General features: G+C 41.2%; 2 protein-coding genes across 4 annotated transcripts in view; one reads left to right on the forward strand and one right to left on the reverse strand.

Moving 5' to 3' along the window:
* Positions 1-145: 145 nt before the first annotated feature.
* On the reverse strand, positions 146-7,459 carry LOC117428935 (transmembrane 6 superfamily member 2). Of its 2 annotated transcripts, none has more exons than XM_059014838.1 (10): positions 7,040-7,458; positions 5,734-5,837; positions 4,735-4,832; positions 4,396-4,499; positions 3,872-3,954; positions 3,265-3,389; positions 2,869-2,970; positions 2,423-2,515; positions 1,676-1,795; positions 146-758 (listed from the first exon to the last, which is right to left on the reverse strand). In XM_059014838.1, exons 1-10 carry the CDS (start codon positions 7,129-7,131, stop codon positions 549-551), a joined length of 1,131 nt encoding a protein of 376 aa, XP_058870821.1. In that variant the 5' UTR covers positions 7,132-7,458; the 3' UTR covers positions 146-548. The 2 variants fall into 2 exon arrangements, with proteins under 2 accessions (XP_058870821.1, XP_058870822.1); XM_059014839.1 differs by lacking the exon at positions 146-758 and adding an exon at positions 767-1,520 and having other exon boundaries at positions 7,040-7,459.
* Positions 7,460-12,598: 5,139 nt separating this feature from the next.
* LOC117428933 (protein strawberry notch homolog 2) overlaps positions 12,599-18,139 on the forward strand; it is a 50,224-nt gene continuing 44,683 nt past the window's right edge. Inside the window, exon 1 of one of the 2 annotated variants that reach the window (XM_059014836.1) lies at positions 12,599-13,103. The gene's annotated coding sequence lies outside the window, so the exon portion shown is untranslated. The remainder of the gene's footprint in view (positions 13,104-18,139) is intronic. The other variant, XM_059014835.1, reaches the window with a different exon arrangement.

Below are 18,139 nucleotides of genomic sequence, written 5' to 3' on the forward strand. Positions count from 1 at the left end.
ACAATTTCTAGTGCAGGGGTGCAGAGATAACGCAAGAGGTTATGTTACTGATTTGAGAATATAATCCGTTCTTACAGAGGAGACAAATTATAGCCCATTAATGTTTTTCTTTCACATTACACTGAACTCAGATGCTGCATGACCATTTATAAAAGATAGAAAAGTGTTGCATGCTTTATTGTGCAATTGTTTCCAGGCAATCTTGAGCTCATGTGGGAGAGATTTGTAACTAAGACTGCTAACTGAATTAAACCATTATACACATGAAATATCTAAGAACCAAAACTCCCTACAACAACAACAACAATAATAATAATAATAATAATAACACCTTTTTAAATATCTGTGTGAAGGTTAAAGCTAATAATGTGATCATTGTTCAAGTTGTTTGGGTGGTTGAAGTTCTGAATGCCAATACATTTTCACGTTTAACCAGTTGGAGACTACAGGGATTGGCCAGCCCCATTTGAGATCCACTGATCTCAGACAGTGAAAGACGATGACTCCGAAGTCCAGTCCACAGAAGCGAGGGGAGGTCCTCTCTGCAGTTATTTGTGCTTCTTGTTTTGGTCTGCCTCTCTAAGGGCCGCGGGGCTCAGGAAGAATTCGGGGTGCATCAGGCAGCGCAGGGCCAGGATCTGGGGTCCCACAGCATACAGGAGGTTCATCAGCAGGAAGGGCCACATCGTCTCCTCGGGGACACGGTATGTGTAGGGGGTCCAGGGGTGCAGGGACCCCCCGATGTGTGTGAACTGAGACTGTGGGGCGCAAGCGACAAGAGGAACAAAGTGAGTTTTTAGATTGTATGTTATGCTTTCAGAGCTAGAAGACAGACGGGAATAAGACTCCTATTGCATAGCAGTTTCAGCCAGTCCAGATTTGAATACGAGCTTCATTAGCCACAGTGTAAAGGTAACAAGCTCAGGTGTGTCTTACTAAACTATATCATCTATAACCTCCTATTGTAGGTAGACCCACCTTGCTAAAATGACACTTCCAAATTTATTTTTATTTTTAGGCATCAGAGACAGTTCCATCCAGGGGGATGAATGCTGTACTGCAGCAAAAGAGAAAGTTACATTCGAATTTCCAGGCTTATAACCTGGAACCTTGATAGACTGGAATGCTTAATAGGGGGGGTTGTAAAATAATCTCAAAATGATGAACTGGATGAAGCGAAGATCCTTCTTCGCCAGGGTCATCTGATCATGCAGGCCTGTCTCCAAAGCAGCCCTGCTCTCACTCGGAGTAGAGGTGCTGGTATTAAAGCAGACGCAGTCCCCATGCTGGGATGTGGGATCAAAGCTAGTGAGCGTGTAATAAAACTGAACAATGGAGCACTACTGTTTGGCCCAAATGCGATTAAAATACCCGGATGACGATGTTACACATACGTGTTGCATATATTGAGTCAAGCTGGATCAGCTAAGACTTGAATCCGCATGACCAGGCTGGGCTCAGTAACCTGCAGGACCATACAAACCTGGAGTGGAGAGAGCTGTCTAATAATCAATCACTGGCTGAAAGAAAGAAAGAAAGAAAGAAAGAAAGAAAAAGAAAGAAAGACAGAAAATGAGAAAGAAAAACAGGCACAGTAAAAAGAAAGACAGTCCTTTTCAAAATGCATGTTATATTGAGCAAGTGAAAGGCAGAATGGTTTTTAACTGTCTGGTACCTGGGCTACAGCTCCTGCGAAGACGAGGGTCCAGTCCAGCATCCAGCTGCAACCAGGCTTCAGCAGCCCGTAGACAAAGAGACAGAGCAGGGGCAACGCATAGAACAGATACACCAGCATCTACACAGCAAGCAAGGGAGAGTTTAACACAGACAGAGCACACAGGGTCCACCAAACACACTGACACAGGACACGAGCATTCATTAGGGGTGTGGCGATTCACTGTCTATCAATGAATCAGGACACTTTCTCTACATGATATATATATCCCATCATATAGAGGTATTTATTATTTGGAAGACCAAAAGCACAACGTAACTCATTGTAGTTCACCAAGTGGTTGCTGATTGAAGAATAAGTGTGTTTTATAGTTGGGTCAGTAGGAGCTTCTAGCTGTCCAATCTTTCCAGATCACTGAGATCCCATTACTTCAGGGAGAGATTCGATGATCAACGCTCCCACTGATCCCCCTCCTTCCTGATCAATGGCCTTCGTGACCAGCGAAACAAGGACTGCTGACAAAAAGTTTGCAGTCCACCTTTCTTTTTTTAAACCGTTTTTATTGAGAAGCTAACTCTCAAATCACTGTAAGAGAGCTTTAAAAGCACCTCTTTAAATCTTTGTATCGCACATCATTAGGCCTCTCCACAGCCACAGCGCCCCATTCACAAACCCTGCAGCGCTCACATCACAAGGCAATCTAATCATGGCTAAAAAAAGAAGCTGCAAATGGTATCCTGCTCTTACCTGGACCTTGGGGTAGGCTACGGGATCCTTCAGGTAGGGCTCGTACTGGTAGATGTAGTTGAAGCAGGACTCTAAAGGGCAATCGAGGGCCACCTGCAGGGCGAAAGGAGCAACCAGGGTTTGTTAAAAGGAGAGATTCGTAATGAATTGCAGTTAATGGAATTGTAAGTGTAGCTGATCCTGCGTAATTGCAATTCTACCACATCGTTGATCAATGACAGTTCAATTATGCATGTATTGTCATTCGATCATTATGCTTGTATTTTCAACCTGTGATTATTGCAAATACACAGAGTAAAAATGTTGATGTGGGTAGTGGTTTATGTTAGTGTAATTGTAATCACTGCAGCATAATTGTAACTAATTGCAATTAAACGGAATAGTGTTGTAAGTGTAATTTCAGTGCACACTGCTGCTGTAACTGAGCCCAGGCTGTCAGTACTCACGAATCCTCTGAAGAGTGTGTACGCGATGGCGGAGAGCAGGAAGATGAGCAGGAGCAGATCTAGGGGGCGCTGATGAGGCAGCTTCTGCTGTTCAACAGCAACCTGAGAAACGATGCAACAGAAGAATGCCTTTAATTATTATTACCATCATTACTGTAATTGCACGCGCTCCTATTACATTTCTGTACAGTGGAAGAGAACGAAGAAACTGGTTTTGATTCAAATGTCCTTTCTTCCTATAATATTATAATAGTATGAATTCCTATCATAGAAGCGCTTGCTCCTCTTTAGGCGATCATACAGCACAGATAAAATTTCTTAGAAACTAAAATTAGGTTTTGGTAAGTGCCCTCTTCAGTGTAGTACACGGGCTGGCCAGCAGGAGGCAGTACTCGCCTCGGCGGCGGTTCTGGGCGTCAGTGTCCGGGGCTTCTCAGACACTTTCATCCCCGCCCACACTGGCAGGAAGAGGAAGGGGATGTTCAGCAGGAAGGCAGGACGGATGTCAGAGCCGTATTTACCTGGCGAAAGAGAGAGAGAGCGAAAGAGAGAGAGAGCGAGAGAGAGAGAGAGCGAGAGAGAGAGAGAGAGAGAGAGAGAGAGAGATGATTAGCTTCCAGAGCTTTATCGTAAACGATTCACTCAACCCAAGTAACCGGGCTTTGAAAATCACGTCCGCAGTGTTGAGGCTGGCTGCAGCAGACAAGAAAGTGCTTGCGGCTTCTGCTTCAAAATATGCAAAGCCAACTGGCGAGCCCCTCTAATCCAGGTGTGTCAAATTCAGTTCCTGGACACCGCAGTGTCTTCTGGTTTAATTGGTCTAATTATTTGATTAGTTGGACAAATGTAACACTTCTCTCCAGGCCTCAAAATGTTTCATAAGTCAAGTGCATTTTTTAAATCATCAACTGTAAAAGACCTTGAAAAAACATCAACCCCCCCCCCCCCCCTGTGCAATAGGGACAGCTCGCTTCCCAGCCTGCACCCCACTTGTTCTGCGTACCGACTATGTTCCCGGCCAGGAAGACGAACATGCTGAGAAGGATGGAGCCCAGCCAGTAGAGACCAGCGCTGCGGTAGCCCTGTCTGCAGAGGGAAGAGAGAGAGTTAGACTCCACGACGCTGAGTCAAGCGTTTCAATAGCCTGTTCTCCTGGGGCGGGTGGGAGTGCTGTATTGCAGGGTTCTAACTAAACACAGAAGATCACAAGGCATACAGTATAACCACGCATGTGAATCGCCTGTATCATTTTTGCATGACTTACAAGGCACCGAATCTTGTTAATTACTTATGGCTGTAGGGTAGCGTTGTCTTTTTCATTTTTACTAATTAAGCAGGTAATGTGTTCAATTAAGTAACTGAGATAATTTCGAACAAAAACCTGCTCTCGTGGACCTGAGCTGACCAATTGATCAAAAACGTACATTCTTCAGAAACTGACGATTTAAGGGTTACCTATAAAACCTGCTAGATTGTGGCTCTCCTGGACTCTACTGTTGAATATGCTGATGATGCGATCGGACCTACCTCTTTGACATCCTCGTCACCATCATGAGGTACAGAGCGTAGTGCACCGTGCCGTCCCAGTAACAGATCATCCTCCCATAAGGAGTGCGCAGGTAGGGCTCTCCCTGACAAGCAAACACACACAGGCACTATTACAGGCAGTGCTGGACACATACCGCAGGGGGACTGGGAGGCAGCATGGCTCAACGGTGCGAGTCGAGGGACTGGGGATCAGAACCGAAGATCTTTTTAAGTCGCATTTTGGGGTTAAAATTAAAACAGCAATAAAATACAGGCCAGTGCATTCTCTGCCTGTCGTGGGAAATGACTTTTCTAAAAACAGGGAGTGGCGTTCTGTACCTCCTTGATGTAGAAGTCCATGAAGCCGCTGATGAAGCCGTCTTGTTCCAGAGAGATGATCAGATCAATGACGCACGTGAACGAGAAAACAGTGAACACTGGAAGAGAAACACACATACAGACAGGAATCAATATGCAATGGTGTGTTAATAAACCCCTGTCCTAATCCCAAATGACAACCAGTCCTTCTATACAGAACTTGCACTAATAACCATCCAAAGCAGCCTTACATGTTGTGCATAAAATGGACAGGTTAATAAATGACGTCAACTCAATGCAAACCAGTCAGCCCAGGGAACTGTGTAAAAACTAGGGCAACTGTGACCGACTGTTTGGAGAAGTAAATAAATGGATAAAACAGTTCAAATCCTTGATCTTGCTCAGAGATTGTGTTATTTATAAAGCATCTCCTAGCAGCTACGCATCATGTGGATATTTTCACGGTATCTGGGAGCTGTGAAGCGCCAACCGGTTATGGATTTCTCTGCTGGGAAAACAGTGTCTGAAAGCTGTCAGTTCTGATATTTATACAGGGGCTGCAGGTTGAGGTTTGTTGATGCTTACTGAAAGTACCTTATTAAAAGCACCAGCTAGCCGAAAGGAGTTTTCAAAATCAGAAAACACACAACGGAGTACAAAGGAATACAAATAAACTGAAGAATAGGGAGTAGCTTTAGAGAGCGAGAATGACAGAGAACGCCCGAGACGGATACTTACAATGACAGATAGAGGGAAAGCGACAGTGTGCATTTGACCTAATTAAAAAAGGACTGGGCTTTATCGAAGTCCTTGTAATGTTATAAACTGCCTCTGGAAATACAAGAGTGGTGCCTCCACTTTATCACTGCTGCCAGAGGCATGCAGCTTTCAAAGCTCTTAAAATTGGAAACCATCAGCCTTCCTAATGAAAAAAGTGACAAGAAAATCAAAGCTTCTGAAAGACAGATAGTGAAAACTCCACAGGCTGTTGAACGGGAGTTACGAGCTCTGGTTACTTACTGTAGAAGAGGGGGTCTTGTGGAGGATTGCTGCGGGCGGCAAAGCACACCAGAAAAAAAAGCACCACCAGTACAGCCACTCCAATTCCCAGTATAGCGATGGGACTGGGGGGGATTGAGAGCAAACAATTAGTTTATTGCAAAGAAAAATAAACTCTGTGTTCACTCTTAACTGTGTAGCCCATAAGCATTTGTAATATGGTTTTAAACATCACTATATTTACTGAACTATACATTTTCCATTGGGACAGATAGTGGGGGGGGGGACCTGCGGACAGTCAGAGAGCAGACGGGGGCGAGACTGCTTTTCTGGGGACTCGGTATAGCTGGTTTTGAGGGCTTTCTAATGCAGTCTTGCTAAGACAGTCAGAAACACTTTTAATTAGCGGATCAAAGTCCCTTTCACTAGGAGACTCAAAGGTTGTCCTGCTCAGAGACTGATAGGGCAAGGCAGGGCTTTCCACCATCATTCATCAGCTGTTAACATCCCCTATGGGATTCTCCAATTATATATCAATATACTAAAACAGCATTATGTAAATTAAGACGAATTTCTGTCTGCTGCTGGTATTCAAGGATCCAGCAGGTGGTATAGTATCTGCTTCTCCAGATGGTAGAACGGACGGGTTTCAGGCTGGTTTCACAGGATCCCTTTAGCATTGATCTACGGCTACTTCAGGTTAAATGCCATTCTGGGTTTCTGAAACCAGCCTTAGACCCCCCCCCCCCCCCCCCAAAAAAAAATGGCCGATTATGCCTGTTACATACAAGGGAATAAAGACAGATCCAATTAATGAAATTTACAGTATAAGTTAACAAAGCAGTTAGCGCTCTGTTGAAATATATAAATCAATATTGTGTACACAAAGTGTATGCGATGTGTACTTTTTAAATACAGGTTACGACGTAGAGTAGTTCAAACTATTCACCTGCAAAACTCAACGTGTTTCAACTTGGTTCATAGGCTCGCCAACCTACTCGGGTCACCGTGACAAAACTGGCGCACAGTGATTAAAATTGCTTGCTGGAATTTAGCGTAGAGCGTGTCTTAGCTAGTTTAACGTGCACAAGAACGAACCCAATTTAACTGTCACATGGGCTTATGCACAATTACTGACGAAAAAATTAAAATCACTTTTTTTTTTTAAGTGAATACCATAAAGTTAAAAGAGTACCGGGAAAAAATCAAACAAACACAAACATTCCGACCCAAATAAAAGAAGCCGAGTTAGATCTAGTAATCCATACTACTACATAGCCAATACAAAACACAAAAGCAAAATAAATCATGGGTGTTCGCTACTTACTCTTCAGAAGCAGGGATGTTGTTTGCCGTGTAGGTTATTGGAATGGCCGACAGCGAGAGCATAAAAACCCAGACCGGTTGCGGTATCTTCATCTTGAATAGTATTCGGAGGCGTGTTGCTTCTGAAAGTGCAAATGATAGGGGTTGAACAAATTTATGCAATCTGAAGAAAAAAATATATATATAAATGAAAAAAAAAATGAAACAAAGCTCTTGAATTTTACAAAGCTGAAGTTAAAAAGTGCATTGTGTTTTAGGGGTTCTGACTCCAGTCTCCAATCGGTTCATTCAAAAAGTTATGTGGGAGCAGCTGGTTGCAACTTCACGCTGAAGGGTTGTGCAAGAACGCTCGCTGTCGCGTCTCTCCGGCCAGCTCTCCAATCAAAGTCCACGGCCACGACTCGATGCAGTCAAACCGGAATGGGACTTTAACTTCCATAGATGATGTCATTAACTTTTCTTTTAGGGATCGTGATGGGAGACAATGTAATGTGCATGAAAAACAACAGTTTGTGTTTGTGTGTGGATATGCAGAATTCCTTAATATCTTTTTTTAAAGGCTATTTACACACAGGCCGCATTTTATTAAAGTGTTTTATCTCAGGGGACATCAAAATAAAACACCTGTTAAGAAATGTCAATATTGTTTGAAAACAATGTATTGCGATTACAAATTACGTCCACCAGAGGTCACTGTATAACCAAATACAGTACAGCATTACAGTAGTCGTGTATTGTAACCTAACTAAGCAACATGACTGAAAGGTTGACTCATATACAGTAGGGCAGAGGTGTCCAATCCCGGTCCTGGAAGGCGACTCCATTCCAGGTTTAACAGGTAAAATGATATGTGTTTGGGTCTGGATGGAGGTTTAATTGGGTCAATAGAGCAGGGTTGGAACAAAGACCAGGACTGGAAAAAAACTCTGGTCCCCCCTGCAGCATAGGGTCTGTTAATCAACAAACCAACTTCATGGCTGCATTTGAGAAATAATTTAAATTCAAAATATAAAACAGCAACAATTTATTATTATTATTATTATTATTATTATTATTATTATTATTATTATTATTATTATTATAAACGGACAAATTAGGGTTAAATGAACAGACTGCTCTTCAGTGTATTTTTGGAATGCATGTTTATGTATGGGAGCTAATATTAAACACACACACACACACACACACACACACACACACACACACACACACACACACAGATAAAGATCACAATGAAAATGAGTACAGTCACAAGTGTCCAAAGGATAATGTATATCTCAGAAGATGATGTCATCTATTCCAGTAATGACTGTGCCCAAACCCAGCCTCATTGGCCCAGAGACTAGGGGAATTCCAGTGTAAAGACAGGAAGTGAAATCCTTCTACTTAATAAATTGTTCTTGGCCCCACACATTGGGCTAGGCGTTTTTTTGTTTTGTTTTTTACCAGGGCTTTTCTCGTTGAAGAGTGTCCAATTCTATATATCCCTGTTAGAATTTGCAGCCCTGTTCGTGAATCCTGGCTGGTTTCCACGAATGGCCGTACTGTTTAAACACCTCAGAGATGAGTATCGTGTTTAAATGTACAATCCTAAACCCTCTGCATACCATTACAATGGTATAAAGCAAAATGAGATGTGAAAATAAGTCACTAATAACCTGGCAACATAAGCACTAGAATACAAAAGTAGTGTATAGACTTCTTTTTTTCTGTCTAAATTAACTAGTGCACGTACTGCATTGATTAGCTAGACTCCCGGCTGGAATCGGAGCGTATTTATGGGAATCTCCTCCCGGTACGGGACAAGGGTGAAGGCGCCAGGAAAAGAGGAAATACACAGTGCTTTACTGGAAACCACTGGCCAACTTCCAGCACTAAACATCAATACCGCTGCAGAAACATCAATAACAATAATAATAATATTGCAAAAAAAAAATGAACCTAACACGAATGACCTGCAATTTGGAGTTTTAGAAGAAATACATTTAGATAATGTTCGATATGGAAGAACAAAGGAAAATACACGGAGACTCAACACCAGGATGGCTGAAGGTTTAAATAGAAAGGAATAATGGATCGTTACATCATGAACTATGTAGTAAATGACATCACAAAGACATTCATAGATTTAAACAGAAATAAATGAGTGTACTTACCTGAGCATCAAAAGCCTATAAGTTCATACACTGTTTGTTTTCAAACACACTTTCCCTTGACAAAAGGTATGTTAAACACAGTGAAACGTTAGGGAGTTGGCTCTTTTGAGCAAAAAACTTGATAGATAGATAGATAGACAGACAGACAGACAGACAGACAGTCAGACACGCAGGCAGATAGATAGATAGATAGATAGATAGATAGATAGATAGATAGATAGATAGATAGATAGATATTGCTTTTTTGAACCCGTACCACAATCACAATACTTGCAATTGTAACCAACACACTGTGCGGTTACAGTACACTGCATACAATCTGATAAGGGCTTGACGGTGCATGTTCTCACGGAACCAGCAGTAACCACAATCCGAAACGTGCAGGTCCTATATTAGTCTCCAGCGTGTCAGATTAATTAGCCTGCCCTTTAAAACGGGTTTCTATTTCATTTCTCATATTTTGCTTCTTGAACTGTAAAAAGAAATTGTTTATGTCATTTATAACCTCCCACCGCTGCAAGTATTTGAAGACACGTTCTGGTTTGTTTTGCAGTGCGACATAGACGGGCTACTGATTGCAGCAGTAGGTGGTTATAAACCTTCAAGCTCTGATATGAAATTTTTTAAAAAAAATTACATCTTTGATGAGGCCTTCTCTTTAAAATCCTCTATCAATCCTCACCCTGCACAATGAATACCAACTCCTTACCATCCAGCAAGGGTTCAAATGTCTCTTCTACATTGTGAAAGACAGAGCATTTTGGGTGTATCGCTCGGCAGAACGTGTGTAACACAGTATAATCGTGAGCCACATGCAGAGGTTTTAAATCTATGAAACAGATCTGATAATTTCATCCGGTATGCAAGAGTAAGTAATGATTTGGGGAAAGTGGGGCACGGTGAGACATGGGGCACGGTGAGACATGGGGTACGGTGAAACAAAGGCTGCCAGCACTCGAATCATAGCTGGCCTCCCTCTGGTGTTAGAAACAATTACTACAGAGCTTCATTTCTGCCATCTTTGCAAATGGCTACCATGTGTTTTGCCGCAGCGTAAAGGAATATCCGCTAGAAAGCGTCCTGAGGGCATCAGATGATTCGAGGGCATTTGCCATTTACTCCCATCTTTTCTCTCCCAGAGCTCGGCAACTCTACGAAATTAAGCCACCCTGTCCCTAACCCAAACCCAACCTTAAGCAACCCAGCCCTAAAACCTAACCTCACCCCAATACCTAACCATTAAGAATCATCTGATGCCCTCAGGACACTTTCTAGTGGATATTCCTGTGTGCTGCTGTTTTGCTTGGAATGCAGCCCACGCGTGACTTTCAAGAGGTAAAAGTAACTTTTTCTCTTTGAAGCAAATTTTTGTTAAAATATTGGTGTTAACAGGGAACTACCAGGGCAGCATTTGCTGTCAATAACTAGTGACAATTACACAACAAAATGAATTGATGAGTGAAATCAATGCGCATAAAGAATGGCAATTTCGATTTCAATCTAGAAAGTCCTGGCGGGGTACAGCGAGACCAGATTTCGGGGCAGAGTGAGACGCTGAAGGGAAATATAAATAACTTCACAGCCTACAGCCTGACGCTGAAAGATGTTTTTAATCTCTCAGCATTACAGGTCAGTGCCCGTTTAAAACTTCTCACTGTGCCCCACTTTCCCCTATTTACATCTGCAGAAAACTGAAGCACTTACTGTTACTGTTAGTATGGTTTGATAAAATATTGCATCAAAAAATAACGGCAGACGATTTTGTAATTGTAAAATAAATCACTGTATTCTAGAAACAAGCCAGAAGTGAATCTGTGACCGCTGGTTCTTACATCTGTTTTTATCTTCTTCTTAACATATCCGGAAAGGATGACCGCTGCAGAATTCCATACAGAACACTTATTTCAGAATGGAATGTCCCTAGAATTCCTTGACAGCTCGCAAAATTAAGGATTCTCTTGGGAACCCACTTGAATTTTCACAGAATGGGTCAACGGTCATATCTCTCTGGCTGTCCTAGCTCAGGGCTGCCACTAGAGGGAGGACTACAGGGCTGACTGTATTGTAAAATACATAGGCTATTGTGTATTAATCTGGGGAAGACTCCAGCAACAGTGTAGACCTGCTGTGTATCTATGTCAAGTTTATATATATAATTTTAGATGTATGGTCATTGTATTGTTATTTTATTGAGTTTGGTCTGCTTAGATCTCTTTTTGTATTAGTGCTGCACTATTGAGATGTGCCTGTGCTGGCCCATGTGGGCACAAAGTGAATAAACTATTTTTTCTCCGTGGCTCTTAAGGTCCAACGCTGGGGTTGCACATCCTTCATTTCGGTCTGCAGCTTTTAAGAGTCATCCACGCAAAAAAGAAAAAAAAAGGAAACCTATCCCAGCCATTATAAAGACGGAATGGGTATATGTGCAAGAGGTCAGAAAATTACACGACTTGCTAATACTGGGAATGCCTCAGCGTACTTCTGCATTTGTCTTGTGAGCAGGAATTTCCTTAAAATAACGGCAGCTCCACGCGACCAGCTTTTGCGACACACTTGTTTTTGTTTTTAAGCACTCAGCCTGCTCTTGAAATCTGAATGGTTTTGTAACTATTCATACCAGTCCAGTTGCGTATCATTTTGCAACTATATGAACACAGCTGCTAAACACTGCATTGTTCCAAGCCAAGCAACTGAAGATTGACAGGTCCTTTGCTAATGAATTGTATACCCCAGTTTGGAATATGCAGAAATTTCCAAATGCAATGCTTGATGAACAGCAGCTGCTGCTGTCGCTTCCTGGTTGCTGGTCACTTCCTGTGCTGCAGTTCAAACCCATTCCAATGGGCAAGCTGCACTCAGATCATGTGACTCGCCTACAGCAAAGACACCATGTGCACAGCAGTGACATCTCAAACTCATTGGAAGATGGATTGTGTAGAATTGGCTAGCATTTCTTTAGCACTGCGAGGAAGGTCTCTGAATCAAACCATTGTTCGAGCACATAGGTCTCTTTTTGGTTGAAATATTAGCCATTCTTGTCCTAGTTCAATGGGACTATAAATAGCAGGAACACATTGTACAAAGCAAGCCGTTTGTAGCATTTGTTGGCTCATACTTTTCTCGCAGATGAATGTGATACGCCAGACGCAGACAGCTAAAGCTGTGCAGATTCACTCCGACCTGGCAGCAAATGGTCAGCAGTATCCGACCGTGTGATTTCAGGTCGCAGCCGCATGAGAAAAGGCTGCACGACTTTCCAAAAAAGACGCATATCGCAAGAGTGCGGATAACGTAATTCCGAGTCTGAAGTATATAAAGCAGCCTTTTACCCTCAAATCAGTAATTTTGTAGTTCATATCGGGAACAATATTTTAGATATCAACAATTCTCAATATATTTTTTTTATATCACAAAAAAATTCTTGCTATCAAAAATAGTAACTTATATTTTGATATATGAAATGTAAAGTTTTTAATAACAACATGCAGAACGGTTCATATCGGAAATTGATAACTACAGGTTGGTTTATACTTCCGACTGCGACCCGAGTTTTGGTCTCCAGTCAGTGGTCTCCTATCCTTCTGGTGCACCCGTAGACGTGTCTGCGTTGATGCATGTCTTTTGTCTGCGTTGAAGTATAATTCTTGCGTGTCTCAGCAGCTCGCTTGCTTTGCAATCCTGTCCTCTCCAAAGCGGACAGTCACGCTCTGCCGGGAGGGGTAGTGACGTCACAGCAACGGAAGTCTGTTTACCAATTCAAAATGGCGTCCTCAATCAGGAAGTGAAGAAAATAATCCGAAGGGAAAAAAAACACAAATAAATCCACGATTCGAACAAGTAAACCTGTTTTTATCAACGAGGACGCGTTTCGAAGGAGACCAGGAGCACTACCAGCTACGTTTTATAAAGGTAAAAGACAAACACGCCTCTTGAATTAAGTCAGATTATCTTCCCTACGATGGTTATTTTGTAGCTCGGGGTAAGGGACAGTAATTATCGCTCACGATACATGTTTACTTTCTCGATTTAAAAAGAGATATGTTCGTTTTCGGTAAACTTGGAAGTATTTAAAAGTACAAACGTACACTCGGAGTTTGACTCTTGTGTCGTTTTAAAAACCGTGTCGTTTGGAAAGTGGAGTCGAACTACAGTCGGTACAGTGATCTCGAGTCTCTCTCCTCTTTGTGTAAAAGTTACGGACCGTGGCTTGTGATAAGCAATCCTGTACAGTTGTCAAGAAAGTGGTTTGGGCCAGTCTTTCTGTAAAACTAACGTTCAAATAAACACGGCCTTAGATCTAAGATAAGAGTTTTGATTTGTGAGGTTTGCTGACGCTTTTGGATTTTTTTTTATTTTTGGCTAGAAAGTTCACGAAATGAGTTTGGGCTTGTCATAGACTGAATAAGATTCCTTTCGACGATAAAGGGTCACGTTTTGTAATTCCTCTGGCTAAATCAGGGCTACTCAACCCTGGTCTTGGAGGGCCGCTGTACCTCCTTGTTTTAACTACACTAAATTGATTAATTGGACTAATCATCCCAATAAGCACTTAATTGGTACAATTAAGTAATTTAGGGTAGAGATGGAACAAAAACTAGGTGGGACAGCGGCCCTCAAGGACCAGGGTTGAGTAACCCTGAGCTAGATAATGTAATATGGGACATGCGCAGTGCAGTCCGTGATATCTTTAAATGTACAAAATAAATCAATATTTATAGATTATAATCAGCACTCTATTGTAAGTAAACTGATGATCATCCAAAGGAAATGCAAATATCTTCACTGTGTTACTTACTTGTACCTCAGTACTTACTCCGTAGCAATTAAAATATGTAAAGTCAGTTAGATACGCACGGTATAATAGCTAGTATTGGTTAGGCAAATATGACTTTGAAAACCTAGATAGACTGCAAGAAACTATGCAAACTACACACACAATCTACAAGTCACAATAGAGATCATTAAATAATAGCCCAACTATGCAAACTACACAATGTACAAGTGACACTAGAAATCGCTAAGTAATAGCCCAGGTGATACTGCATACAGTTTAGGAATGGAAGCAAGACTCCCATTGCATTGCAGTTTGATCCATTCCTGATTTTACTATGAGTTTGTAATAAGACACACCTGAGCTTATTACCTATACGCTGTGGCTAATCAGGCTTGGAATAAAACATTGAATGGGTGAAACTGCTATGCAATAAGAGTCTGATTTCCATCCCTGTAGTTTTGTTTGGTGGAGATGGTATTTTTACAGCTGGGTAGAAATAAGGCTAATTCTCTAGTGTGTTACTCCAATGTGGCCTTTAATTTCTTTCCACCACAACTTAACATAGAAATCAAACCAGGACTTCCCTCTGTAACACAAGATACAATACATATCAGTCTATTCAAGCAGAGCTACACAGAGAGTCAACATGGAGTTGTTTGTATTTTTGATGGATTCTTAGCATTTTGTGGACAAATCTAAATAAATATTAAGCCAGTAGTTAATAGCATGAATTTATGATTTACGCAAATGTCCATGCCTGTCCTGCTTTGACAAACTTATCTTTGTCTAAACGGGTGTTCCTGAGATATTTATCTTACTTTACTGTACTGTCTTGTGTAACCTGTAGACAGCTTCCTTTTGAGCTTTCTGAATACCAGGAAGAAATGAACTCATTAATGAGAGTATTGTCTGGGGCTGGCTAAAGTCAATAGCTGGCAGAAACGTTTTGACAAAATGTTGCTTTGATTTAGACTGAAGTAGGTTTGTGATTCTAAGCTGTAGGGGAGTGGTCTCAACCCCTCCCTGTCTACAGTGGTCTTGTGCTGTCTGTGCTTTAGATAGAATACCATACCAAAAAAAACATTTTGGGTTCCAACTCATTCTTGGTTGTTTTAAGTAGTTGAAAAATGATTGAAGAAGATAACAATTCTGTGGCAATAGAAGGTTAAGATGCTGAATTTGCAGAGTATTTTTTCATGCAGCTTGCAGGAAAGAGTGCTGAATTCGTACAAAACATCAGCATGTTCACTTTGCTGTAGCCTGCACAGAAACGCTATCAGAGAGGTGCTTTCTACATAAAAGGCAGTACCTCCCTCCCTTAGCGACCTGAGCAAATATACATATTTACCAAACACAATTCTATTTCAAATAAAACCATGGATATAGAACAGGCCTCACGCAGAAGTTGCTGTCGTGTATAACAAGTGTTTTTACCCATTGGTAAGATGCATTTAACAATCTGGAATAATGTTTTTTTCAGAAATTGTTTTCCTCTCCCAGGCTGTGATAGATTGGTAAAATATAAACAAGGGGTGAGGTGTGGGCTCATCTGGGACTAGAGCAGAAGGAATTAAAACAGTACCATAAAAATAAATAATCACATATTATACTGAACAACCATCCATCTGGGCATTGTCATTTATTTTTCTTTACAGCTGGGTAACATGAAAAAAAAAACACAAGAAAAGATTTGCTCCTTTTATGTGTATATTGCTATTTCATACACTACATGGTTTATACCACCTTGTGAATATTTGGCCGCGTTAGTAATTTATGAACAAATGGTTGCAGATATGGCTGATGATAAATGCAATTATTTTGAGAGATACATTTCATACTGGCCAGAGACACACTCATTAAAGTGCGTTTTTGATTACGCTGTATACACACAGGCTCATGCACACACTGCACCTTTCTGAAGCTCACAATCAGTTGAGATTCCTCATTTTTGTACAGACAGACACATTGTAGAGTTCTGCACTTGGGCTGTTGACTTGAATACACATCTAGAAATCCATTAACAGGATTAGCAAATAAATTACTCCACAAATTGCTGTGGTATAGTACAAAGCTTCCCTGACACTTTCAGATCTCTGGAAAGCTTAATTTCAAGGCCGCTTGAGTGACCACGGGTTTAGAAGTTAGTTGGCATTTAAATGGGCATTATCTAATGAATTAGACAATAAGCTGAAATTAAATTTAAAGGTGGCATAAAATAACATTTTACTCACAAGTGTAACACATTAGACATCTATAATGAACCTACAGACACCAAGTATAGTTAAATAAGACACTGCACTTTTACTGTTCCAAATGGATAATATTAATTTACAATTCTTAACTAATACCCATTTTCATAAACATGTTACAAGTACTGTGGTAATCATTTATAGTTCTACTTCCTACAGTTTCTTCCTATATTTTAGATAATGCGGATGTACTGTAGACGAAAATAATCTGCTCTTTGGAGCGAAGCAGTTGCCGAGTTGATGGGTACCAGATTTGTTTTGTAAACTACAAAGTTGGTAGTCGGCACCTGTCTGGTGCTGAAGGGTTGTGAGTAAGCTATGTTTGTTTGGGTGGTTGGAGACCTCCTTGCTTTTTCTAACAACACAAAGGCGACCGTTTGTTTAAAAAGCGCTGTTCGTGATGGTGGTTTAGTGAGTGCATCATTCAGATGGGGGGGCAGTCCTGGAGTTTTTAATGCTGAAATGAAACTTTTTTTTAAATGAAAATGTAACTTTTTAAAAATTTCCAGAGACATAATAGTCAACATATTTAGAAGCCTAACTGCCAGATGGTTTCTCTAGGCTTTTTTTTTTTTTAATTATTGCTTGAAGCACCCTGCAGCCAGGTGTGTTATTTATTATCAAAATCCTTTCTTCATATTGGTGCATTTTGTTTCTGATGGTGTTTTATCTTTAAGTTTAAATAAAAAAATAGAGGGGGATTTTCATTATGTGGGGGTTTGACAGCGAACTTCAATGGCTGCTGTACACGTTACCACACCAAATGCATATTTGCTTTTTGCCTATAATTACACAGTGAAGTCTGAACCCCTCCACCTGCTGTACACACGTTAGATCAAATACTAGTTAGTCCTCTCAGATGTGTAGTGCCTGTAAATGTTATTACTAAAACAAAAACGCCATTGATTTCTAAACAATAACATAGCTTTTAAGGTATGATTCCCTTTTTTAAACTCCAGTAATGGTGCAGTGTACACAGACACCGCTACAGCTTTAAGTGAATCGCAACTCTTTTCTGTAAACCCCAGTAGCAGATAAGCTGAATTGTAAGGTTTTTTTTCTTTTCCTATTGTGCTCTGAAGGCATCTATGTTTGCTCACGCCTCCAGCAGTTACCCTACAATGCTGTGGAACTGTTCCTAATGCCTGATTTCTATAGACATCTCGCTTTACGTCTATACTGATGTGTGTGTGTTCATTTTAGTAGATGGGTGTAACCTAGTCTTGTTGCCTGACTCTGCTACCTTCTTAACCCCCCCTTGTGACCTCTGATTGGGATGTGGGTTTGGAGGAGGCACAGCAGTTCTGTACCGTAGCCTGCGTGTCATTTATTTCAGACTGAAAGTATTCTGCTACAATTGAAGCACTCATAGGATGTGATGGGGGTGGCAGTAAAGGCCCATGCGGCCCATGGAGACTTGTCCTCTTTATTACATCATTTCCTCCAGGGTATAGAGTTGCCTGGCTGTTAAATGCCTCCTGAAAGACCCCAATGTTTTTGGCCTCTGCAGAGGCTCGTCTGGTAGGGGGGTGATTTATAAAGTCAGCTGGGGGTGTGTGATCCTTTCCAGGTTTGAAATAAGAGCTTAATTACCCCTGTAGTGTGATGTAGACCATGCTGTGGATTTACAGTTTACATGGTGTGTTCTTTTCCCTTGAAGTATACAAAACACAGCAAGCCTATATTGCAGGTATCTCAGATATGTCATGTAAGGCCCAGAATAAGGTATTTGAGCTTTTTTAAAAAAAAAGAGCAGAATTCATTCAATCCATACATGACTGTGTATGTACAATAGCAGCGTATACAATACCTACTGTTTGCAGTGGCAGAAAGTAAGCATCTAGTTGTGATTTTTAAATGCGTAATGACTTTGCAACAGTCCTGGGTGTATTGCAGAATGGATGTCTATTAAACATGCCAAC

The sequence above is a fragment of the Acipenser ruthenus genome, chromosome 49 (genome assembly GCF_902713425.1).
Source record: "Acipenser ruthenus chromosome 49, fAciRut3.2 maternal haplotype, whole genome shotgun sequence".
NCBI lineage: Eukaryota > Metazoa > Chordata > Actinopteri > Acipenseriformes > Acipenseridae > Acipenser > Acipenser ruthenus.

Excerpts from the sequence above, each read along its gene's own strand:
- LOC117428935 (XM_059014838.1), bottom strand. The coding sequence starts at position 7,131 with ATGAAGATACCGCAACCGGTCTGGGTTTTTATGCTCTCGCTGTCGGCC. Across the intron at positions 3,955-4,395 it reads GTGACGAGGATGTCAAAGAG|ACAGGGCTACCGCAGCGCTG; the intron begins GTAGGTCCGATC and ends TTCCCTCTGCAG. Across the intron at positions 1,796-2,422 it reads TAGCCTACCCCAAGGTCCAG|ATGCTGGTGTATCTGTTCTA; the intron begins GTAAGAGCAGGA and ends CTTGCTGTGTAG.